At 52.3% G+C, this 24,936-nt stretch overlaps 1 protein-coding gene across 1 annotated transcript in view; it reads left to right on the forward strand.

The window, feature by feature from the left end:
* NTN1 (netrin 1) overlaps nt 1-24,936 on the forward strand; it is a 248,413-nt gene that overhangs the window by 210,305 nt on the left and 13,172 nt on the right. Inside the window, exon 5 of the mRNA XM_011958611.1 lies at nt 18,962-19,036. Coding sequence (XP_011814001.1) covers nt 18,962-19,036 — 75 coding nt within the window. The remainder of the gene's footprint in view (nt 1-18,961; nt 19,037-24,936) is intronic.

A 24,936-nucleotide genomic window follows, 5' to 3' on the forward strand; every position in this document is an offset into this window, starting at 1 on the left:
AAAAAAAAAAAAAAAAAAAAAAAAAAAAAATTAGTGTAAAAGATGAACTTGGCATCTTGTTAAAGCCTGAGACATGTCCCACTGAGTTGGGCAGAGCAGGGATGAAGTCCAGGCTATCCACTGGCCTCTTGACATCCTTCAATCTCTAGGCTCCACACCCTACAGTGGCTCTTTGTGAGAGTAGCTGTGCCTCTGCTAGCACCTTCCACACAGGGTCATTTGAGTCTGTGGGTACCTGGAGTGTATTGAGAATTCATTACATTCCTAAAGCAAACCCAGTACCTTTATTCTCCATGTGAGGAGGTAGCAGAGTTTGGTCTTGCGGGTGGGGGGACTTCAGTATCTACCATGGTGTGACATTGTTGTGGGTTGAGTGGTTCCCCATAAATAGGGTTCCCAGAAACCTGAGACACATTATTCATTGAAATGCCACAAAACTGTAAAAAACATTTGGAGTGGAAATCTTTTCCAAATGTATCACCAACTTTTTTGCCTTATTAAGCAATGCACAACAAACATAATTTTACTTTACAGGATGATTCAGCCGTGGCAGAAGGAATCGTGCTGTCTTCACGGTCGTAGTTTCAAGTCTTATTCAACTGTGTTAGGACCGTTCGCCTCTGTTCAAAATGATGTTGCGTTACTCTACATCTGCGTTTCATGGTTTCATAGTTCTCCACCTCTTCTTTGCCCTGTTTGCCAGTCATTCCCTCCTCCTGCCAACGTGTCAATTCCTTTGTGATAGTAGTTTGACCGTTTGAACCTCTTACTGCCTAGTTCTCACCTGTATTCCAGAGAATGAAGATAAACAGATAAGTGGCTCCGGTTTACAACACTTCGAGGTTTCTGTCATCCCTTCCAAAGAATCTGAAGCACTTTCAGACTCAACATAGATGTCTGTAAAGTAGGGAGGAAACGGCATTGGTCTCTTCAATTCTCATATCAAGAACTGAGGACTGGCTGGGTGTGATGGCTCATGCCTGTAATCCCAGCACTTTGGGAGGCTAAGATGGGCAGATCACTGCAGGTCAGGAGTTTGAGACCAGCCTGGCCAACATGGTGAAATCCTATCTCTACTAAAAATACAAAAAAACAAAAAATTGACTGGGTATGGTATTTTGTATTAAAAATACAAAAGAAAAAAAAAATTGACTGAGTAGCTGGGTGACCTGTAATCCCAGCTACTCGGGAGGATGAGGCAGGAGAATCACTTGAACCCGGGAGGTGGAGGTTGCAGTGAGCCGAGATGGTGCCACTGCACTCCAGCCTGGGCAACAGAGTGCGACTCTGTCTCAAAAGAAAAAAAAAAGAAAAAGAAAAAGAAAAAAGGAAGAAAAGAAAAAGAACTGAGGACCAGAGAGGCTAGGAAGAGGAACCAGCATAATGGGATTTCTAATAAACCATGCCCTCTAAGTTTGAAGGAACCAGGAAGCCTTGGAAGGGGAGGGGCTCCTTCTTCAATAGTTTTGAAGGCTGTTCTGAGGGTGAAACAGATGGAAGGCTTGTGCTGGGCTGCGCCAGAAAGTGGAAGTAAGGCCATCTGTGGGGTAACGGAAGTCAGGTGAGGCTCAGCTGATGGCAGTCCTGTCCAGTCCTAGGATCGGTGATGAGGGAGATTCAGGGAGACTGAGAGAATGGGAATGGCAAGGAGAGACCACCCTTAGTAACTCACTCACTCTCTTTCTCTGTCTCTCTCTCTCTGTCTCTCTTTTGACAGAGTCTCACTCTGTTGCCCAGACTGGAGTGCAGTGGCACCATCTCGGCTCACTGCAACCTCCACCTCCCGGGTTCAAGTGATTCTCCTGCCTCAGCCTTCTGAGTAGCTGGGACTACAGGACCCCACCACCATGCCTGGCTAATTTTTGTATTTTTAGTAGAGACAGGGTTTTGCCACATTGGCCAGGCTGGTCTTGAACTCCTGGCCTCAAGTGATCTGCCCACCTCAGCCTCCCAAAGTGCTGGGATTACAGGCGTGAGCCAAGCAACCCTTTCAGTTCCAAGGGGGTGGGTTCTGTGGCCTGTGTCCAGTCTATCAGTTGGTGGCAAATGACAGTGAATCAGGAATAGCAAGGGTGCGTCAGCTTCCCCACTAAGCAACTCCCTACCCTTCACATACCAGGCAGAGACACAGCTACCCTCCCAAATAGCCACTGTAGGGTGCAGAGCTTAGAAGTTGAAGGACATCAATAAGGAATACCTGAGTTCTGGGCCCCCTTAGGGTGCTGTGGTTGATTAGTGATGCCTGCCATGAAGTTGGGTAGGGAAACTGGTGGTCTATGTGCTGCCTGTTCACTTGCTGTCAATCAGTGCTTCCTCTGTTGACCCTTTTTTTTTTTTCTGGAGATATGTTGCTCATTATCAGACCTTTCAAAATAGGAACTCCAGGTTTCATTTTTTCTTCTTTTTCTTTCTCCTCTTCCCTGCCTGGGCTTTCATTACCATTAAGAGCCAGAACTCATCTGCCGTTTGGATGGAGAACTTCAGAAACAGGTGCAGGAAGAGAAATTTGCCCTCTCAGTGCGGCAACTTCTTGAATGTGGCCCACTTCCCCTGGAAGGCTGTGAACACCACTTTATCTCCTAAAGGCTTGGCTGGTGGGAGGAGGGGCAGGAAGCATCATGGACGTGAGGGCACTATTTGGGGAAGGGTATGGTGGCAAGGATAGATGGGGGTAGGGGAAGCTACACAGAGGTTCTGCCTGAGGGCTGGGAAGCCGAAAGGATGGTCCCTTGTAAAGGAGCAGCCGGGTGCAGTGCCTCATGCCTGTAATCCTAGCACTTTGGGAGGCCAGAGCAGGAGGATCACTTGAGCCTAGGACTTTGAGACCAACCTGGGTGACATAGTGAGATCTCATCGCCACAAAAATATAGAAAATTAGTTGTGTGCACCTGTAGTCCTAGCTACGTGGGAGGCTAAGGAGGATCACTGGAGCCCAGGGTTACGAGACTGCAGTGAGCTATGATGGCACCTCTGTACTCTAACTGGGGTGACAGCGAGACCCTGTCTCAAAAAAAGAGAAGGGGCATCTCCTGCATTGCGATGGGGGGAGGCTAAGGATCAGTACTCACTAGTCGACAGGTTGCCCGTGGCTCTGTGTATGGAAAGAGACCCCTCTGTCCTGTGCTGGAGTGGAAGGCAGCTGGTGTTAGGGGATGGGCCCCCTCCGGCCAGTGACTTTGGATGCTGAACACTTGTGCCTCTGTTTTCTCCTGTGTGTAATGGCCATGGCCATCCTAATACCACCTGAACTGCCTCTTCCTCTGTGGCTGTGCAGCTTACCTGGGACACTGGGTGGAAAGCACTTTAGTGAGGGCTTTGCCAGTGTAGACTCATCACCATTCCAGTTGCTCCTGCTGCAGACAGGGCTGAGCTCCAAATGGGGCATGTGGATGAGGCACAGCCACCCTCTGAGGCTGAGGCAGCATCTGCAGGCTGGGAACAGGGTGAACCCCAGGTCTGGGACTGGTGGCAGAGCAGGGTCTGGGGTGACTTAGCGGTAGAATCAGTTTCCTCAGCAGAGTTGACACTGGCTGGGGAGGGACCAGGGCTGAGCAGCTGAGGGTCAAGAGAAAATTCTGGATGTCCAGGAGCTGGTTCAGCCAGCTGAGGTCTCCTGCCTCCAGTCAGGAGGGCTTTTTGCAGTCCCAAAGGCTCTGGGCAAGAGGCTTTAATCTAATTACATGCTTTATTTGAGCCAATTTGTTTTCCAATCCATCTTGTTCAGCAAAAAGAAAGAGCCTGCTGGGGACTCATTTGCACCCTCTTGTTCCAAGTGGAGAAGAGGGGTTGGGTTCCCATCTCACATGGTCAGTACAGCCCCCGACCTCTCCCAGCCCTGCCACCCCACCCCTGAGCCAGGCTGCGGACAGCCCTGCCCTGGGGGGAGGGGGCTGCGCCGGCTCAGGTAGAAAAAGCCTGACAGGCTTGTTCCCCTCCCAGAAGCCCACCCCAGCGTGCCTTCCCATGCCTCCCCTTTGGGGGTCCCGGTGCACTAGGCAGGAATGACACAGGATGGGCTTCCAGGCCAGGCAGACTGGGAGGGGATTTCATCCTCAGGGGGGTCACCCAGCCTCGGAACCTTCCTGGCTCCTCCTGTGAGAGCCGCCCTCAGAATCCAAGGTCCCGTCTTTTTAAATCTGCAAATATATTTTCATCATAAGGCAGTGGATTTAGGATCTGTATTATTAAAGTCCAAACAAAACACCAAAGCCCTTCAAACCTCCCTGGAGAGGGAAGATTTATCGGCTTCTGCTCTCCTCCCCAGGCACGCAGCCACACTCTCCAAGGTTTGCTTTTTATGTTTTGCAGCATTTTCCAAAATTGCCTTTTTCCGCCCTTGCGAGTCTTGCCTGGAGCCTTTACTTTTCTGCTGTTTATAGAGACTCGCTCCTTTGTGCGGGTTCCCTCGCGGAGCCTGGTGACTTCCACCTTTGGAGTAGGGGAGTGCTGGAATTGCTGGGCTGAGGGTCACTTTGCCTCGGCTGAGGGTCACTTTGCCTGCCGCACAGTGCTGGCAGCTGTGCCCGTTTTTACTGAACTTGCTCAACAAATATTTATTGAGGGCTTGTTATGTGTCCTGGGCCCTGGGGATACAGCAGTGAAGACTTCACTTCAGGGAGGAAGAGAGACAATAAACAAACCAAACTGAAAAATGTATCACTGCATACGGTGACAAGTGGTGCGGAAGAACCACATCCGCTGCAGATGGAGTTGCTTTTCCGAACAGCCAGAGGTCAGCCATTATTCAGTGAATCAAGGACATACTTGAGTGAGAAATATGTTTGGGTTTAAAATAATTGGATGTGCCAGTAATACAATGAAATTGGTTTTCTGCCATGGCTCCTAAAGATCATGAGAGCCAACCTTTTTGAGTGCCTTTCATGTCGGACTTCATCTCGCTGGAACTTTAAAAGATTGTTACAAACTCTCACCCCCACTTAATAAATGAGGAATCGGAGATTCAGAGAAGTGCAGCAACGTGCCCAAGGGCACACAGCTTTGTAAGTCACAGAGCCAGCATTTTGAGTTCCTTGGTTGCCTGTCTGCCACCCCCACTGTCCTGCTGGATCCTTCCCGCTTCCCAGCATCCTGCAGCCCTGAAGCGCATCAGTAGTCTGAGACCATTGCCACCAGAGCCACGGATTGTATCCTGGGGTCCAGGAAGAGATGTTCTTGTCCAACTAATACCCCACACCCCATAGACAGCAGGCTGAGGCCTGCAGAAAAGCCTTCCGATTCAGAGCTCTAGGTTTTTCAAATATTAGCATCTGTCAAAGGTGTCATGGCCTTCTGATTTCTGGTGCCACTCAAACCCTCTCCAGCCCAACTCGTGCCCTCTCTGTTGTCAAAGAGTTTGGCAGGTTTCAAAGATGCCTAAGCCAGCTGGGCGTGGTGGCTCACGCCTGTAATCCCAGCACTTTGGAAGGCCGAGGCAGGTGGATCAGGAGGTCAGGAGTTCGAGACCAGCCTGGCCAATATGGTGAAACCCCATCTCTACCAAAAATACAAGAATGAGCCAGGCATTCTGGTGCGGGCCTGTAGTCCCAGCTACTCAGGAGGCTGAGGCAGAAGAATTGCTTGAACCCGGAAGGCGGAGGTTGCAGTGAGCCAAGATCGTGCCATTGCAGCACTCCGGCCTAGGCAACAGGGCGAGACTCTGTCTCTAAATAAATAAATAAATACATAAAGCCTAAGCCCTTTACCCAGGCTGTCTCAGGGGTATCATCAGAATAATTGCAAAGGGTGCCGACTGATGTCTTTTGTTTGCGGAGCCTGCGTTTGTGGGTGTGTTGGTCCAGGCAGCCTTGGTATCTCACAGCGGCAACCACAGTCGGCTTATTGTCTAGCTTATATGTCCACATACATTAGAGTGTATGTGCCAGGGGTTCGCTGCGCAGACAGTGGTGACCCGCACTGTGCTAGGTGCTGGGACACCAAGGTCTGATTTGCTAGGGGAGGAGGCAGGCAGAAAATCCCAGACCAGGAGATGGGCACTAAGAACCCGGAGGTTTCCCACCTGTGCCCGAGGCTGAGAGGAAGGCTGCACAGGGAAATGGCACAGGGACGGATTCCAAGCACATTTGCCAAGGGGAAAGGCGTTCATGGCCTCCGGCTTCTCCTAATACCCAAGGGCTTAGGTCCTCTTCTTTCCAGATATTATTCTGCAAACAATAGGATTCTACCACCTTGCACTCCAGGGGAGGAGCAGACGCCCCCGTGGGCCTGATGGCCTCTTGATCCCCAGCCCTGCCTGGCACTTGGCCTGTCCGGAGACAGGGCTGCATCACTCAGATCCCGCCACACCAACCCATTTTCCTGTGTCTGCTAAGGACTGGGCCCAGGACACTGCATCTCAGATCTCAGCTCTCCTCCTGGCCTCACGAGGCCCCGGGATCTGACCCTGCCTTTCCCACTGGCCTGCCATCATCATTCACCCTCCACTCTCAGCTGCAGAGTCGGAGGCCACCTGGAGCCCATCACACACCGTTGGCAGCCCCTTCTCATCCTTCAGGACACAGCTGAGACCATCTCTGACCTCCCCTTACCCATCTCATGGCACCATCGTCATTTCTTCTTCAGTCCTGTGAATGGGTAGCAGTTGTGACCATCATCACTACCGCATTTTACTGATGAAGAAGCTGCGACTTGGAACGGTGAATGGCCCCAGATCACAGATTGGATGATACAAACCCTTTCCCTGCAGCCCTGCTCAGTAGATTTCCACTTACGTCCTGGGGCCAGAAGTGGATTCATGGCCATGGTGAGCTGCAAGGGAGTCTTTGAAGAAGAGTATTCTAGATTGGAGGCATTAGGGTTTGCTCCTGAGGAAGAAAGGAAAAGCCACATTGCAGGGGGCCAGAGCGGACCTGTCAGATCCAGGCCTGGTGTTTGAGGCTGTCCCAGTGGGTGACTCTAGGACAGAGTATACAGGAAGAAAGGCCTTGGTCCTGGGTGTGCATTGCACAGCCGTGTGCGCCCTCCAGAAGCCTGCTTCTACCCCGTTGGTGCACCAAAGGGAACCCTCTAAGAAGGTGGCCACAACTGGGAGGCAGCAGAAAGAAAGGGCAGGGCTAACCTGAGCAGCACCTGATGGGGGCCAGGGCCCCAGGGCCCCCTCTGACCAGCAGAGCCCCGAGGACCCCAGCCTGGTGCAGGAAGGGGACCCAGTGCTTCAGTTCACCATTATAAAGAACCCACATCCATGCTTCCTCACCTGAATACGTATTTGCAGTCCCTGAGACAGAATGTGGCTCAGGCAGCAGAATGACAGTCTAGGTTCCTGAGACCCCTGACCCTGGCTCTTTGTAACCACAGTATGGAGTGGAGAGCACGTTCTGGCAACCTTGGTCATGCGGTGGGGCCTGGGCAGTCGGAGCACCTGTCCCTGAGAGGGAGAAAGCAAACGCCAGCCTCTGCCCTATGTGATGATGTGATGAAACCTGGCAGCCCTAGGTGACCTGGGCCAGGCCCCTCAGGTGGCTTTGCATGACATTTAAAAAGTCAAACCCTATCCAGCTCATGTGGCCCCTCAAGCTTGGACTTATCTCTCAGCAGCTGCCCCTCTCCTTCCGTGCGTGTAAGGAACTCCAACTACCTTCCAGTCCCCGGACCATGCCGGGCTTGGTCCTGCCTCAGGGCCTTTGCACAGGCTGCTCTTCCTGCCTGGAACCCTCTTCCCTCAGACCTCCTTGCCCTGCCTCCTTTGCACTGTTTAGGTCTTATTCATGGGCTACCCCTCAGGGAGCTCCCCAGCCACCCTGCTTAGGTCACTGTCCTCACTCCCAGCCACCTTACCATGCACACAATTGGCGTTCAGGGAGAGGATGAAACCACACACACACACACACACACACACACACACACACACACACACACAGTTCTGCTGTCTCCTGGGGAGGGGGTAGCACTTCTCCGCAGCAGAAGCCCTATAGATTGGGAATAGAAATGTCACTTTGTTGAATACAAATGTCATTTACTATAGGATTCCCACCCCTTCTAAGTAAATGGTTCTCATCCTCACTAAGAAGAGCCTCCCCTTGGCTGGTTGCTCACATCTGTAATCCCAACACTTTGGGAGGCCAAGGCAAGCGGATCACCTGAGGTCAGGAGTTCCAGACCAACTTGGCCAACATGGCGAAACCCCATCTCTACAAAAATATAAAAATTAGCTGTGCATGATGGCGGGTGCCTGTAATCCCAGCTACTCGGGAGGTTGAGGCGGGAGAATCGCTTGAACCTGGGAGGTGGAGGTTGCAGTGAGCCAAGATCACGCCACTGCACTCCAGCCTGGGCTACAGAGTAAGATTCCGTCTCAAAAAAATAATAATAAAATAGCCTCACCTGAAACTATTTTTAGTGTTTCTTTCTAACACAAGAATTGTATCCTCATTGCAGTAAATTTTAAAATATAGATAAGACAATAAAGCAAGAGTATAAAAACCAACCCCAGGCCCACCACCCAACATTTCTGTGCACGTGCTATTCTTCTAGAACAAAATCCAAACCCCTGCCATTGTTGAAAAGGCCCTAGGGACTCACTGCAGACTGTAAGCCTCAGATCTGGCTGGGCAACCCTCAGCTTTTGCCAGCTCCAGTCTCCCCTCCTTTTGGTTCCTCATACTTTCCTGCCCTGGGGCCTTTGCACCTGCCGAGCGCTGGGATGCCCCTCCTTGCACTTCCCAGGGCTCATCCCTTGTCATCTGAGCGTCACCTCCTGGAACTGGTCTCAGTAGGTGACACTGAGGTCTCCACCTGTGCCCCCTGCCCCTGCGTATCCTCTCCCAGTGTGCGCGGCTCACTGTCAGTTCCTGAGTGTCACCGTCAGGAATGGGAGTGATGACACTCGTGCTCTTGGCCTTTCCCCTCCTGCTGCGGTGCCACCCACTGCTCCATTAGCCTCGGGGAACACCCAGTGCCTCCCAGAACCATTCATGTGGGAAGTGCTTAGTCAAACGTTTGAATGAATGTATGATAAATTCCTAGAAGTGGGGTTGCTGCGTTGGAGTGTGCGTGTGTGTGTTCTCAGGGTTTTGACACTCCATGCCAGCCATGCTTGGGAAAGTTCATATTTTAATCTGCGCCCCAGTCACGTCGTGTGAGTGTGTGTATGCTTGCCTTTGACAGTTTGCTAGGCGGAAGTGCTATATTCTTGTTGGTTTATGTTTTGTTTCTTGGATAATTTGAGATTGAACACGGGCATATGTCCTCGTTCCCTTTTTATTTCCTCCTTTGTGAATGGCCTGTTCCTTTCCTTTGAATTTTGGGTTTCCATCTTTTTCTTATTGATTCAGAAGAGTTCTTTGTATGTGAAAGACACCAATCCTTGGCTTTCTGTGTTGCAAACATTTTGGGCTTTCTTCTTGACACTTACTTCCATAGGTTGCTAAGCTTTTTGGCCAGCCCATTGCTGGAAGATGCTTCATTTGGGGCATACTTAACCTTTCCGTCCCGGAGGCCCAAAGTCAAATGGGCATTTTGCTTTTGAAGCCAGTAGGGCTTGAGGGTGATGGATTGGGTCAGTGAGACTAGTACAGGCTTAGAGTGATGGGTGGGGGGCTAGAGAGCTGCCTGTGGACCCCAGCTCTCCCTGACAGGTGGCTCTACCCCTGGATGAGGTGCTGTTGGTGAGGGTGGTAAGAAGGTGGTCTTACCTGGGGCAGGGTGGGGCAAGTCTCGAAGTCACCTGCAGCCTAGGACCAAGAGGTAAGAGCCAGCTTCCTGGAGAGTGTATCCTCCATTCTCATCATGCCTCACCCATCATGGCCCCTTATGAAACCCACGGACACCTGCAGCACCTTGAAAACCGAATACGTGGAAACCTGGACTCTCTGGCCGCGGGGGTTCCATGCAGCTTTTTGGTTCCAGGCCAGGCAGCACCAAACATGCTTTCTGGGCAGACTGGCCTCATTCACCTTTTGTCACCTGCTGGTGGGCAGAATGGCCCAGCCAAAATGGACAGAGCCGGCTGGGCGCCCTTGTTAGCCCCAGCTCTTCTCCCCTTAAACTCTTTCACCCTGGGCCAGGGAGAACCAGGGGCTCCTCCCCTAGGCCCAGCCCTTGGCGTCTGCAACTTACCCAACCCTTCCAGGTTTCTCTGCCCTGGGAGGACAGACCATGTTGGCTGGGTGTCCCTGGCTCATTACACCCCCTGCCCCACCTTCGCAAGCCCGACAGCCCAGAAGCAGAGCGGCAGAGGTGTTGCGAGGAGTGGGCCAGGGCTGCTGAGAGCGAGACCTTTGCCAGCTCCCCGCCCTGCTCCAAGGGGAGGTGCCAGATGCGGTGCCCCTGGCTTCAGCCATGGCCGCCGGGCTCTGCCTGCCATATGCTCAGAGATGAGCCTCGATCCGGCGAGCAGGCTGGCCCAGCAGGATTTTGGCACCTGGGGCACAGGAGGCAGACCAGAGGGGCCAGCTATCCAAGGTGGAGGAAGAGGCAGGACGGTCTTGGCCGCTGGGATTGGGCCTGCAGGCCACCTCTTGGCTCTTGGCTGGGGGTGGGTCAGGGGAGCAGGTGGGAGGAATAAAAGGGAGGGTAGGCTGCTCCCAGGAGGAGCCAGGATGCCAGCTAGCCAGGATGGGCCTGCTGCGAGCCAGGCAGATGGCGACCTCCAGGTCTCAGTGGCTCTCCCTGGGACAGAGCACGTCCGAGTAGGGGGCCAGGCAGTGCCTGTGTCCAGCCCTGGCAGCTTCTGTCTCTTTTTGGGGAGTAGAGTGAGAAGAGCAGCCCTGGTGCGGGACCCCCTGCAGAGCTGCCAGTATTTACCTATGCCCTGAATCCTAGCTCCAGAGGCTCCCCTGAGACAGCAGGGCAGCAGGGCATCCTGCCTACTATTTACTTGTTACTCCTAAGTGTGTCCTGGCAGGGTGGATGGGTGTAGGATGGGAAACGGGGGGCATAAAACATTGGGTCTCCTGGTAAATGAGGCTAATCAATTGGCCCATATAGGCTGTGTGTATCTATGGTTATACCAGCTTTTATATTAAGGCTGAATCATATAAAACTGCTTTTCTTAAGTTGCAAAATGGTCAGTTTTTAGCACTGTCATCTGTTTCGTCTTAATCGCCTTCCATCTTTTTCTGTGTTTCTGAACAGATCAAATAGCGTGAAATTGATGTGTCCTTTCAATGTTTCCATGGACCTACCTCTGAGACCATCTCTATCCAGACATCTCTTATGACTATTTATCCATTCAGATTCCATGTCTCTTACTCAGTTTAACTTGGTCCTTTATGTTTTCCTAACATTTTGCATTTCATTCAGATTTCCAAGATTTCTAGGCTAAAGTTGTATATACTAGCCTTGTAATTTATTTCTCATTACTTCTTAAAGTTCTGTTGTCTTTTTATTTTATTTGCAGTTAAACATGACAATGTTTCATCTTTTTTTTTTTTTTAAGCTTGTATTTGGAATTTTCAAAGAATCAGTTCTTGGATGTATTTATATATATATTTCCTGTATTCTATATTAATTTCTACTTCTGTTGTTATTAATTCATCCCTTTTGCTTTCTTTGGGTTTTGTTTTGCTCATTTTCTAACTCCTAGAATTGAACGCATTTCATTTATTTTCATTATTTCTTCTTTATAACAAATAATATCATTGTGGTCAGGAAATGTGGCTTTGTATAGTTTTGGCTTCTTGGGATTAACTTAGCATTCTTTCACTAAGGATTTCTGTCTGTTTCATTTTGTATTACTATTGATTTTTGCTTAATATATTTCAATGAGATGTTATTCTATGTCAAAAAAATCCTTGTTTAATTACTAGGTGATGTTCTTTTTTCCACTATAAACATGCTTGCCCTGAATTCTACTTTGCTGATACTAACATATCCACTCTTGGTTCATTTTTTTGTTTTCATTTGCTGATACACCTTTGCTACTGCTTAAGTTGTGAGTTCTTAAAAAAAAAAAAAAAATTACACGTTTGAGCCACTGCGTCCAGCCCTGAAATGGGTAAATGTTATGATATATAAAATATGCCTCGATAAACTAGTAAAAAAAAAAAAACACGTTAGGCCGGGTGCGGTGGCTCACACCTGTAATCCCAGCACTTTGGGAGGCCAAGGCAGGCAGATCATGAGGTCAGGAGATCGAGACCATCCTGGCTAACACGGTGAAACCCCGTCTCTACTAAAAATACAAAAAATTAGCCGGGCGTGGTGGTGGGCGCCTGTAGTCCCAGCTACTCAGGAGGCTGAAGCAGGAGAATGGTATGAACCTGGGAGGTGGAGTTTGCAGTGAGCTGAGATCGTGCCACTGCACTCCAACCTGGGTGACAGTGTGAGACTCCGTCTCATAACAAACAAACAAAAAAACACTTCAGGCCGGCCACGGTGGCTCACACCTGTAATCCCAGTACTTTGGGAGGCCGAAGCAGGTGAATCACAAGGTCAGGAGATCAAGACCATCATGGCTAACATGGTTGAAACTCTGTCTCTCCTAAAAATACAAAAAATTAGCCTGGTGTGGTGGCGGGCACCTGTAGTCCCAGCTACTCAAGAGGCTGAGGCAGGAGAATGGCGTGAACCCGGGAGGCGGAGGCCACAGTGAGCTGAGATCAGGCCACTGCACTCCAGCCTGGGCAACACAGTGAGACTCCATCTCAAAAAAAAAAAAGTCATTTTATTTGGTTATATTCCCCTTAAATAGAACTCTGTTTTAAATTCAGTTTTTCAGTAGAGCAGTTGGATCCATTTACCTTCATTGTTTTGTCTTTAGTGGTTGCTCTTCTGTGATCTTAATTTATCATAATTGCTTTTTATATTTTTCATTTTTTCTGTTTTATCTTTTGGCATATTAGCTATAATTTATTTTCTGTTTTCTCCAGAGTTCTGTGATTATCTTTGGGTTTTTCAGAAGCATTAGTTGATCTAATAGCTCTTACTTGTCAGAATCGAGCATGAAATAGCATCTTTTACATTCTCTATACTTAAGACAAAGGGTTTTATTCCCCACCTCATTCTACTTCATAGTTTTTAATGTGATCTGAAGTTTCAAACTAAATTTAAATATTTTATATATACATAACTAGATAGATACACACACACATACACACACGGGGATGGAGGAGGAGAGACACTGATGTTCCCTTTCAAACAGTTAAAAATTATTTTGATATTTGCGTTATGTTTTAGAATAAAATTTGGCATCTCTATTTTTATGGTTTCAGTTTTCATCACCAGTAAGCACAGAGATGTCAATCACATCACCTTGCGTCTATGCCATCACTCTCCCCTGTAAACTCTTACTTTTGATTCATTTCATAGTTGGTTGGAAAACATTCTCAAGTATTTATTTCAAAAAGGATGCATAATTGGAACATTTTCTGAGCCCTTGCACGTTTGAGAATGTCTTTTCTTTATTGTGGCCTACATACATATAAGACAGTCTAGCTAGGTATAAAATTCTTAGTCGCAAATTTTTCCCCTTAAGACCTTATAGACATTGCTCCATGATCATCTCACTGGCTTGTTGTTGTTGTTTTTTAATCTGTATATATTTTCTTATCCTGGTATTTCATATGTTTTGCAAAGTTGTGTCTGGATGTTGGTCCCCTTTTGTTGATGTTTGGAACACTTCAGTGAGCCCTTTCCTTCTAAATATGTACGTTGTCTTTTTCCTCTAAATTTTGTAAGAGTTTCTCCAATGTATTCTCTATGTTTCTGGATCAGTTTTCTACAGTATCATGAATCTTTGCTGCTTTCAGAGTGGATTACTTATTTATTTTTAGAGACAGAGTTTTGCTCTGTCACTCAGGCTAAAGTGCAATGGTACAGTCACAGCTCACTATAACCTCAAACTCCTGGGCTCAAGCGATACTCCCACCTCAACCTCCCGAGTGGCCATCACGCCTGGCTATGGTCTTTTTGTTTGTTTTATTTCATTTTTTTAAGAGATGGGATTTTGCAGCATTGCCCAGGCTGGTCTTGAACTCCTAGCCTCAAGTGATCTTCCTGCCTCGGCCTCCCAAGTGCTGGGATTACAGGTGTGAGACCACACCCAGCCCTTCTGAAGGGGATTTTAATTGTGCTACAGGGATTTCATCTTTTTCCAACTCTTTCTTTTACACATCATCCTTTTTGTTTCAGCTCAGCTTCATCTCCCTTACTGCCTTTCTTTTCCTAGTTCATGGAGGCTGTGTCATTTTACTCTTTTTAGTCTGCCGTGCCCATTTGGCATGTACACCTATCGTGTATGGCTGTTTTTAAGCCATATATAAAGTGACAAAGATGAATAGTTGCAAGAGTAACTGTATGGTCCTCTATGCCTGAAGTATTCGCTGTTTGGTCCATTGAAGAAGAAAAAAATTGCAGATCCACGTACTGGCGCCATGGCTGGATTCCCATCTCAGATTTAAGGAGGATGGCCAGGAAGGCGCAGAGCTCCGTCTTCAGCTCCTTGTTCCTACCAGCCTTTCCCTGGATTTCCTTCTGCTCTGTGGAGGTAGTGCTTTCTCTGCATTGCCTTTCTCTGCATTGCCTGATTTTCTGATTCTCTGCAATGATTTAGAGAGAAATACAAGGTGAGGCCGGGTGCAGTGGTTCACGCCTGTAATCCCAGCACTTTGGGAGGCCGAGGTGGGCAGATCATGAGGTCAGGAGTTCGAGACCAGCCTGGCCAACTTGGTGAAACCCTGTCTGTACTAAAGATACAAAAAATTAGGTGGACGAGCTGGCGTGTGCCTGTAGTACTAGCTACTTGGGAGGCTGGGGCAGGAGAATCGCTTGAATCCAGGAGGCGAAGGTTGCAGTGAGCCGAGATCATGCCATTGCACTCCAGCCTGGATGACAGACAGGGCGTGACTCCATCTCAAAAAAAAAAAAAAAAAGAAAGAAAAAAGAAAAGAAATACAAGGTGAGATCTTTGCTGTACTACGTCCTTCTGGTCCCCACCAGTTCTGAAACTTCCCGTCCCTGGAGGAGGGATCGTCCCCACTGCCCCCGCTCACTCCCTGCTTATTTGTTCTCGGGTCCTTGTCACTCTGTCCTCCTCCCTTTTTTCAGGACCTTTCTGCTCATCAGACAGAGAGCCGTGTCCTGAGGTAAAACCTGAACAGGTTTTGCTTATTCCACCACCATCTGCCTTTAATTACTAGAGATTGTTCCCAGATCCCAGCGTTGGGTCATCATCAGTTTCGTTTTTGGCACTAGTGTGAATGTTCAGGTTTTCTCATTGTCTTGATGGCTATTTTGGAACAAAACAAGGAGGAGCTACACGAGAGGCTGCCAAGTAGATGCCAGTCTGAAGAAGGAGTCAAAGCTGCATTTTAAAGCTGTGGTTGGTCCGTCTTGAAGCACTCTCTGTAGCTTTGTGTGTACCATAAAGAGAGAACGTACAGTAACATTTTCCTTGTTCAGGGGCCATTGTCCAGTGGCCTCAGCTATCTGGAATACAACCTAAACAAAGAGTCCACAAGCAGCCAAATAACTGTCACAGGGTCCATGTTCTGAAGGTTATTCACTTTACCCAAGGGAGAATGTTTCAGCCTCTCCCTCCAAGCCTAGTTACCTGTATTTTACATACAGTTCTAGCAAGCTTGGTCTTTGTTTTCCTAGCAAATCCAAAGGGCATAGGGGACATTTTGCAACAAGCACACTGATCTGACAAGAATTTCCAGCTGGCAGAAAGGAAAGATACCAAAAAAAAAAACAAATGCAACTCCAAATGCTCAGAGGCTGATGTCATTTTCTGTAAGGGCAAGCAGCCTGAGGTTCTCTCTGAGCACTGTCCAGTTTGACTCAGCAGCCACCTTATCTGGATCTTTCCTCTGCCACACTGGGTGCTCGATGCTAATCATGGATGCAGAGACTGTCCCCATCTCTCGCAATTGGTTCAGACTGTGGTTCTAACCCTGGCTGTGCTTTAGAACCATCTGGGGAACATAAAAAATTCAGACACTCAGGCCACTCCCTAAACCAAAGAAATCAGAAAGTCCTGGGAGCGGGACCCAGGCATCGTGATGCCACTGCATAGCCAGGACTGGGAGCAGGAGGTTAAGAGCAGGGGCTCGGCCGCCAGGCTGCCTCACTGGGCACATGACCTTGACCTGGTGAGTCACCAATATCTCTGTGCCTTAGATTCTCATCTATAAAATGGGGCCTGATTGAAGGGCCAAGACGAGTTCATCAACCGTGAGAACAGTGCCCAGCGCCTCATTAGTATCGTGGGAGTAGCTGCCATTAGTGAGGTACACACTGGATATTCATGGGTGATGACTGTGATTTGTCAAGCAGGGCCTGGGAGTGCGATCTAATTAGGCAGTGATGGATGCCACACATTCTAGGGCAGTCTCTGTCCCAGGTAGACACTTGGCTCTGGAGAGAAGAGCTGTAGAGGTTTCTAGGCTGGGACAGTGACGCCAAAGGGACAGGAGCAGGCTGTCCCAGGACTCATCTGCCTCCCTGCTGCCCCTCTGGGGCGGAGCTTACCTTTGGCAGCCTGCTCTGGAACCTTTCTGAGCTCTCAGTTCTAAGCCAGGCACTGCAGTCCCTCCCTCAAAGCATCCCTGAGGCTCGGAAGAGCTGACGTGCTCAAAGGGCCCCCTCTCTGCCCCAGCCTGTGCTATCTACAAGGCTGAGTTGAAGGGGTGCGCCTTGGCCCATGGCAAGGAGGCAGGTGAAAGGGATTTCCTCCTGACTGGAAATGAAAGCGCTGGTGTGGGATGATGGATTTATGTAAAAATAATAATAATAATAAAAAATCAACAAGAAGGCAAGGAGAATGGATTCAAGGCCGCCCCTGCGAGAACGTCACTCCGCACCGCTTGCATTCCAATGCGCTTCCCTAAGTGGAGAAAGCAGGAAGGGATTTCAGCCAGCTCACGCAGAATCGCCAGGACTTACGCACAACCTGGGTTCAGCCCCAGCAGTGGCTTTATTGTGAGCGTCATCTGTCCCTGAGCTGGCAAAGATACGGCCCAGAGCAGCTGTTCCCCACAGGGAAGCGCGGCCGCGGTGCTGGTGGTGCTGATGGCGCCGTTGACTTGCGTGTTTGGGCTGCCGTCACTTTCATCCAACCTCTCAGGCTTGGCCACAGTAGAGTGAGGGCCACTCTCTCTGGACAGCCCAGTCCCTGCACCTCAAGAAATCCCTACTCCAGCAACCAAGCAGCCATCCAGATGGCAGAAGGGATGGGAACTGTGGCCACTAGCGTCGTGGAGCCGGGGTGTCATGAAGGGGCTCCGAGGGCTCAGATCATAGGCAGCAGGAAGCAGGGCTGTTTTTCTCCCATTTCCCCAGACTGGTTCCTAACTGGGGGCCCCAAGAGGCTGGCACAGGAAGCAGTGGGAGGCTACCACACCCATGGCCCCCAAGGTAGTGGGATGGAGCTACGTTGATCTTCACTGAGGCATCAGTCAGTGCATCCCAGGACCTTGACGGAGGCAGCAGCCGCCAGAGGCCAGCCCTGGAGAGGCTCCCTGAACACTCCCTGCAGATCTCAGCTCTGGGTTGGGGTGCAGGTGGCACCAGGACGCCTCTGCTTTCCTGCTTGCGCTTCCCCTTGTGCCCCCACACAAATCACTCCTCGCCTACCTTGACCTTGGTTTCCCCTCTGCAGGATAGAGGATTGTTACCTACCCCTGGAGCAGCCGCCCATGTGTGTGCACGTGTATGTTGACTCTTTCCACACCTGGTCCTCTTTTCCTGATCCCTCACCGGGACACACACCCAGCCGACTTCTACCAACCCATGCCACCACTGCCTCTAGAACAGCCTGGGCCCCCTGCAGCTCCCCACTCCTTCCCAATGGCCAGCCTGGCTGGTCTTCCCCTCAGCAGTCTGGGAATTGCTAAAATACAGGGCATTCCTCATCCCTGGCTCTGAGCTCACCTCTGCTCACACGGAGGGGGAATCTGTCAGAGTATCGCCTAACCAAGAGTGCAGGGATCTGGGCATCTCAGGCCAGCCTTGACGGTAGCTACCCGGCGTGCACTGGGCAGGCGGCTTACCCTCTTCGAGTCTCAGTTTTCTCATCTGCAGAATGGGAATGGTACCTACAACATCAAAGAAGGGTTGTGAGAAGTGAATGAGATCCTGCCTGCTGAGTGCTGGGGGCAGGGCAGACCGGGGGAGATTTGCTGGGCCTCTGCGATGGGCTGTGCCATCACGTGAAGCTGTCTCTCTCTCTCACACACACACACACACACACACACACACACACACACACACACACACTCTTAGCGAAGGAATTATGTCTCCTTGTTCAAAGAAGTGATGGCTGGCAGGGAAAGGCCATGGTTGGGCTGAAGTGAGGAAGTTGCATTTGGGGGTTGACAGAGGCCCAAGGGCTGGCAGGCCCTGGTGCCCCGCACATCCTGCTTGGCTCTCGGCTGGGCCCTGGAATTGCCCAGTGATACCCAGTGGACGCAGGCCCAGCAGCCCTGCCTCTCAGCAGTAGGGCCCATTAGAACTGAACTCGTCTTCGTCAGGCATTTTATTTGCACACTCCAGTAGAGTGGACACCAAAGGGGTTTTCTAATGCTTCATGGGCTGCTAATTTCCCCCGTGACCTCTTTTGTTGAGACCTGACCCCAGCCAGAGGCTCTGCGCCATGAAAGCCAGCGCCTGACACAGACCCGGGGCGCGGGGTGACAATGAGGCCTCTATCGGCTTTAATCAGGCTCCAGTTGCGTCTTAAGAATAGGGAGATTCTGTGTGGTGCTCAGAAGCCCTGGGTGGCAGGAGCCCCCCGAGACTCTCACGGAGGCCAGGGCGGCTGCAGGCGGTGGCTAAAGGATTCGTCAGGCCAGGGAGGGGGTGGGTGGGTCAGATGGGGGCCCTTTGTCCCTCAGGCCTCTTTAGAAGCCCAGTCCTGCCCTGAATGGCCGCCTGCCCGCCTGGCCTGGCCCATGGGTATCACAGGCCTCTGGCTATTTAGGGAGGCGGCCTCCTACTCTGCCCGCCAGCCTATTCATCGCCAGCCTAATTAGTTTTTGTCTGTGCTCCCCCCACCCCACTGCAGACTGCGATTCCTACTGCAAGGCCTCCAAGGGGAAGCTGAAGATTAACATGAAAAAGTACTGCAAGAAGGACTATGGTGAGTGAGAGTCCCCTTGTGTGGGGAGGATGGGAGGGGGCCACGTGACCAACGAGGCTCTGGGGCTGGGGTGCAGCTGGCTCCCGGTGGGTATTGGTCATGGAGACCCTGTGACCGATGGGAACTAGCCGGACGGATCCCGTGCCTGGGAATTTCTCATCCTGGGAATTTCTCATCTTTTCCTCCTTGGCCCTCAGAGACAGGGGGCATGAGGAGCCCAGCGGCCTGGTTTCTCCCCTTCATCCCCCTGAGCCTGGGACACCCAGGCTGGCCTCTGGCCTTGACTCTGCCCCTGATGGGCTGTGTGGCCACAGATCAGTGGCTGTACCTCTCTGGTCTTCTGTGTCTGGATGGTACTGCGGGGATTTGAACCGAGTCCACATTGCTCAAAGGGAAGCTCTCTGGGCATCAGACAGGGGCTGGGAGCTCCCCGGTGCATTTCAAATGTTCCGCCAGGCTGTAGCGGGGCCGGAAGTCTGCGCTGTAAATGGCTCACCCCTCATTCCCATGCACCGGAAGTTCCAGTGCCGGGACCTACAGGGCAGACAGTCCTGGGGGCCACCTGCAGAGATTGCTTGTCACCTGTGACCTCAGGCTCTCTTCCCGGGAAGGGTGTGTCCTGTCCGCTTGCCCTCATGGTGGTTGTGGAGGGTGGGTGGTTGTGGAGGGCGGAGACGGTCTGGGAGCCTGCAGGAGGAGGGCCCCGCAATGGCCAGCAGGCAGGTGTGTGTAAAGAGCTGGGGCTGGTGGTGGGGGCTCTTCAGAATGGGGGACGCAAACAGAAACCCCGAAAGTATTGTCCAGCTGACCACTGGCAAGGCCCCTGCGTACAGCCAGGGCATCCATGTGGGTGGCTGAGGCCCCCACACCATAGGCCAGGAAGGAGCCCCAGGCTTAGGGCTCCTGAATCCAGGCGTGGTTCTTTCTAGCATGGGGCCTCTCCTTGACCTGGTGGGCCAGGGAGTGAGCCTGGGGCTGCTCACCCTCTTCTGGGCCCACAACAGTCTGTATCTGCCGATCTCCCTCCGTCCTCCTCCTCACTCCAGCTGGACATAGCCCATCTTTCCTGTCCCATCTGTAGCTGGCCCCAGGAGGTGCAGCCCCCGTCCCCTCAGTGGCCCTGCCAGCCCCAGCACCTCCTGGCTGCCTCTGGGAAGGCAGAACGACCTCTTTATTCTGCTCAGCTTCCCAAGACTGTCCTAATCATATGCTTCTCAGGGGATCTGGGATGAATCCCATTGCTTACCTGAGCCTCAGTTTCCTCATCCGTAAGATGGAGATGATGCCATTTGCTGAGTGTATACTGGGAGGACACAGCACAGGTGCCTAACAGGCTCCCAGCAAACAGTGACCTCTGCATCCAAAGGAAGCTGGTGGGGAAAGGGGAGGAAGGAGGAAATGGCGGTGGAAGAAGTGGGGTGAGAAGCGAAGGCCACCTGTGGAGGAGGCTTCACCGTCCAAAATCTGAGCTCCGTCCCTTCCCTGACCCCATGAGGGTCTGGCGGCCCTGCCCTGGGACTCAGGCCTCATGGAGCCAGCTGCTTGAAAACAAGGCTTTCTTCTTTAATAAGGACAGTGGTCAGGACCTTTTAGCATAGTGAAATAAATGACGAGGCCCAAAGGTATCCAGAGGAATCTGGAGAACTTCTAAAATGTTCTCATTTATTGTGTGTGTGTATGTGAGAGTTCCTACGCACACTCCCAACACACACACTGAAGCCAGGGTAAGACCCCAGTAATCTAGCCCCACTCCCCACAGGCCTTCTGGCCTCCCACAGGGTGAAGAAGAGCAGCTGGCACGTATTATGCATCAATTCAGAAGATGCCAGGCCATGGGCATCGACGTTCAAGGCCCTCCAGGGGTCCACAGTCAATTCCTAAAAGCCGCATTAAGCTGTATACATCCCAGGGCAGTGCGGAAACGTCAGACTCCCACGGGAAAACAAACCTGGATTTAGAAATCAAACTTGCAGTTACATTAAGTTAAAGGAAGTGCTGTCTCCACGCCCAGAAAGTAGGGGCCCCGGCTTGTTTTGAAAGGAGCTCAGGGCTGGGCGTGGTGACTCACGCCTGTAATCCCAGCACTCTGGGAGGCCGAGGTGGGCAGATCACCTGAGGATGAGTATTTGAGACCAGCCTGGGCAACATGATGAAACCTCGTCTCTACTAAGAATACAAAAATTAGCTGGGTGTGGTGGCGCGCACCTGTAATCTCAGCTACTCAGGAGACTGAGGCAGGAGAATCCCTTGAACCTGGAAAGCAGAGGTTGCAGTGAGCTTGAGATCACACCACTGCATTCCAGCCTGGCCTCCTGGGTGACAGAGTGAGACTCCATCTCAAAAAAAAAAAAAGCACATATGGCCCCTGAGCTGCAGGGACTGCATCCTCCCAGCCCTGGGTCTTCAGTGTCCCCTGGGGACTGTGAGGTGGGCCATGGGGCACGCCTTTCCCCATTCCCCTTGGCAGCCCTCCTGCGAGATGAGGACTTGAGCAGGAGGCCCAAGGCTTTTGCAGCTTTCCTAGGCTTTGGACCTGGGCACCACAGCGCTGTCCTCCTAGCAAAGCAGCGGACCCAGAGGAGTCACGGGTTGCAGAGGGAAAGCCCTCTGCTTCTCCTCTCCCCATCCTTCCCTGCACAAGGCCTAGGGGTAACCTCAGCAAGGAAGTAGGAGGAGAAGGGAGAAGATGAGGTGGGCTTGCTTGGGGGATGGATTGTTTTGATCGCCTGTTTGGTTTAGTTTTAGTCTTGAATAACCCTTTCAGCAGCTACACTGTGGAGAGGCAGCTGGGAGCAGGGAGGAAGGCACCGACTCACAGCCTCTGCTCTGTTTTTCATGATTTTAACTGAAATCAGGAAAAAGGGGCTTGTAAAACTGCCCAAAGCCAATCCTGTGTTGCACCGGATTCTATTTGACTCAACCTGGTTTTCTTGTCCTCTGACTTTGAATTCTGCCTCCCCAACAATGTTCCGGGGGCACTTTGGACCCTCAGAGCTCTCCTGGCCCCTCACCCCTTCTCTCCAGGCAGCCTCTCTCTGTCTGCTGAACCTGACACCCTCCTTTCATAGACTCGAAGGAGCTCCTTAGGCCTTCCCTGTGTCCTGCCCTGTTGTAGCAGCCCTGGGCAATGGGGGGGCATCTCTCTTCATCTGGGAAGGGTTGGGGCACAGCCTCAGGGTGCCATCGGACCTTCTGTTCCCTGACTCAGCCTTCCCTTTGCCCGACACCCGACTCCCTCATGGGTTATCAGCGAAGCAGGTGGCAGGGACGGTGGACTTCAGGTTCAGGTCATAGGCAGTGACATGGGCCTGGCTGGGTGAGGTGACTCGCCCAGTCACCCAGCCAGGCAGTGGCCCGGCGTCCCGCTCCTTCCACAGAGACCTTCCTTGAGCTTTTCCTTCCCATCACAATTCCTGCAGAGCTGCGGGCCAGCCCCATGTGCTCACCTTTCTATACCTCATGGTGGTTACCCGGCTCCTGCCCTGACACCCATGGCCCAGGCGCCTCACCCGGCTGTCTACATTTCTGCTGTAAGACAAGGCTGGAGGAAGAGCAGGTGGCCGGGGGCAGGGGGAGGGGGGTACAGTGGGATTCCCCCAGGGAGAGGATAGGGGCTGGAGCTCTGGCACCGCTAGCTTTCATGTCCTCACCATGCTCCAAGCCTGTGACTGCACAGCCAGGACTGACACTGTCCCTGGCGTTCCTCAGCCCTGGGAATGGTGGGGTGTTTCTGGTTCCAGGACTGTTCCTGGGACTCTTGTGGTCACTTAAAAGTTGGGGACACTCCGGGAGGCTGAGGCGTGCGGATCACGAGGTCAGGAGTTCGAGACCAGTCTGGCAAACATAGTGAAACCCCGTCTCTACTAAAAATACAAAAAATTAGCTGGGTGTGGTGATGTGCGCCTGTAATCCCAGGGAGGCTGAAGCAGGAGAATTGTTTGAACCCGGGAGGCGGAGGGTGCGGTGAGCTGAGATTGTGCCATTGCACACCAGCCTGAGTAACAGAGTGAGACTGTCTCAAAAAAAAAAAAAAAAAAGTGGGGAGTCCTCCCCACTCCCAGCTCAGCCTGTGTGTTCAGGCAGGAGGCAGGCCAAGAACAGTGTCTGGAAAGGGATTGCACGGGCTTCTGCGGAGGGCTCAGAGGAGCCCTGCAGAGCTGGGGGACAGGGCCTCGGGGAGTATGCTTGGTCAGAGCGGAGTGAGTGGCCCCACAGGGGCTGGCGGGGGCCCTGAGGACGCCAGGCCTACAGGTTTCTTTGAGGCTGGGGCGAGGCCTCTAGTGGGCTCTGCTGGCCTCTATGGAGAATCTCCCATGAGTCATGTGTTGGGCCCCTGGCCCCCCTGAGAAGGTGTGTAAGGGGGTGTCCCTCCCACACAGACTTGGGCCAGGCCAGGGAGAAGGTGACCAGCAGGGGGAGGGCAGGAGGGAGCTGGCCTGGGGATGAGAGAGCAGGGGAGGCCAGGCCGGGCAGGCCAGGGCGGGCCGGGCAGGGGCTCCCTCGGAGGCTGCGTAATCCCCGCTCTCTGACTGACACCCGGCAGGGGGCCAATTAGGAAACACGTTTCCTTCACCCAGGGCACTTGGATGTTCCAGAAGCCGCTAATTAGAACCTCGGGTTTGCTGCCCCTGCTGGGTGAAGAGCAGGCCGGGCTGCCAGCAGCCCCGGACCCCCTTCCTCCTCCAGGCCTCGCAGGCCAGGCCTTGTCCTTGTGTGGCTGAAGAGTGCGGGTCAGGGGCTCCGCGGACCTGGGCAGCGGCCAGAGGGTGGAAGGTTGGGGCAGTGGGGGCGGATGAGAAGGGGCCTGCAGGCTCGGGACACCGGCCCTGCCCTGTGTTCTCTCAGGCACACACGTACAGTGAGCCAGAGCCCAGTTCCGGTGGGCTTGGAGGCACAAAGCAAGGCAAAGGGATTTGGGGTGGGGGGCCTCAGTGCCAAGGCCCTGCCATGCCACTCACATTGGAGGGACCCCAGGACCGAAGGGAGCTCTGGAGACGCAGGTTCCTAATTTGCTGTGTGACTGGACAGGGAGCTTCGCCGCCGGGGCCTCGGTTTCCTCATCTGTCACATGGAGGTGTAGTCCAGGGCACATGATATCCTTCTAAGTGAGACCCTGGCCGTGTCCCCTGCCCACAGCAGGCACCGTGTCTAAGGGGTGGGGGCCGTGGGGAGGCTGTCTCAGGTCACCTGGCCGCCCTCTCCTGGGGCACTCGGTCCTCTGTTGCCCTCTAGGGGTCCGGCTCTTCTTGCGAATGCTTGAAGGAGAGCTGCCAGGGAGGCTGAGTGGGGAGCAGGTGTTCCCAGAAGACAGGTTTTATTATTTTCAAGCGTATTCGTGATTCCTGCCAGCTTCTCAGGAAAGCCCAGCCTTGGAGGGACCCTTCCTCTGCGAGGAGGTGGCGAGTGAGCGGCGTGGGTGCGAGTGGTGGCAAGTGAGCGGAGTGGGTGGGGGCGTGCATGCCCACCACACAGCTGGCATCCTGTGGGGCAGCTCAGATACAGGCGGAGCACGGCCCTGCTGGAGGCACCTGCCCTGTGGTCACACAGCACACGCCTGAAACCACAGTCCCGGAAACCACCGCCAGGGGACTGGAGCATCCCAGCCCTGCCCCACGAGGCCCCGCCTCACACCCCACCAAGCCAAGAGGCTTCCTTGGCAGAGCCCCTCTGCTGCCTCCTCTTCCCTTCCCATCTCCCTTCCACCCTCTTCCGCCCATCCCGTCCCCGTGCTCCTGGTGGGAAGCTCCACTGTTCCATCCTCATTCACCTCCTCCCGTCTGCACTGCCTTCCACATCTCTCACAACCAGTGTGCTCCCGTCCACACCACTCACAGGCACACATACCACACACACATGCACACACCATCACACACACCACACACATCACACACCGTCACACA

The sequence above is a fragment of the Colobus angolensis genome, unplaced genomic scaffold (assembly GCF_000951035.1).
Source record: "Colobus angolensis palliatus isolate OR3802 unplaced genomic scaffold, Cang.pa_1.0 Scaffold47, whole genome shotgun sequence".
Classification (NCBI taxonomy): Eukaryota; Metazoa; Chordata; class Mammalia; order Primates; family Cercopithecidae; genus Colobus; species Colobus angolensis.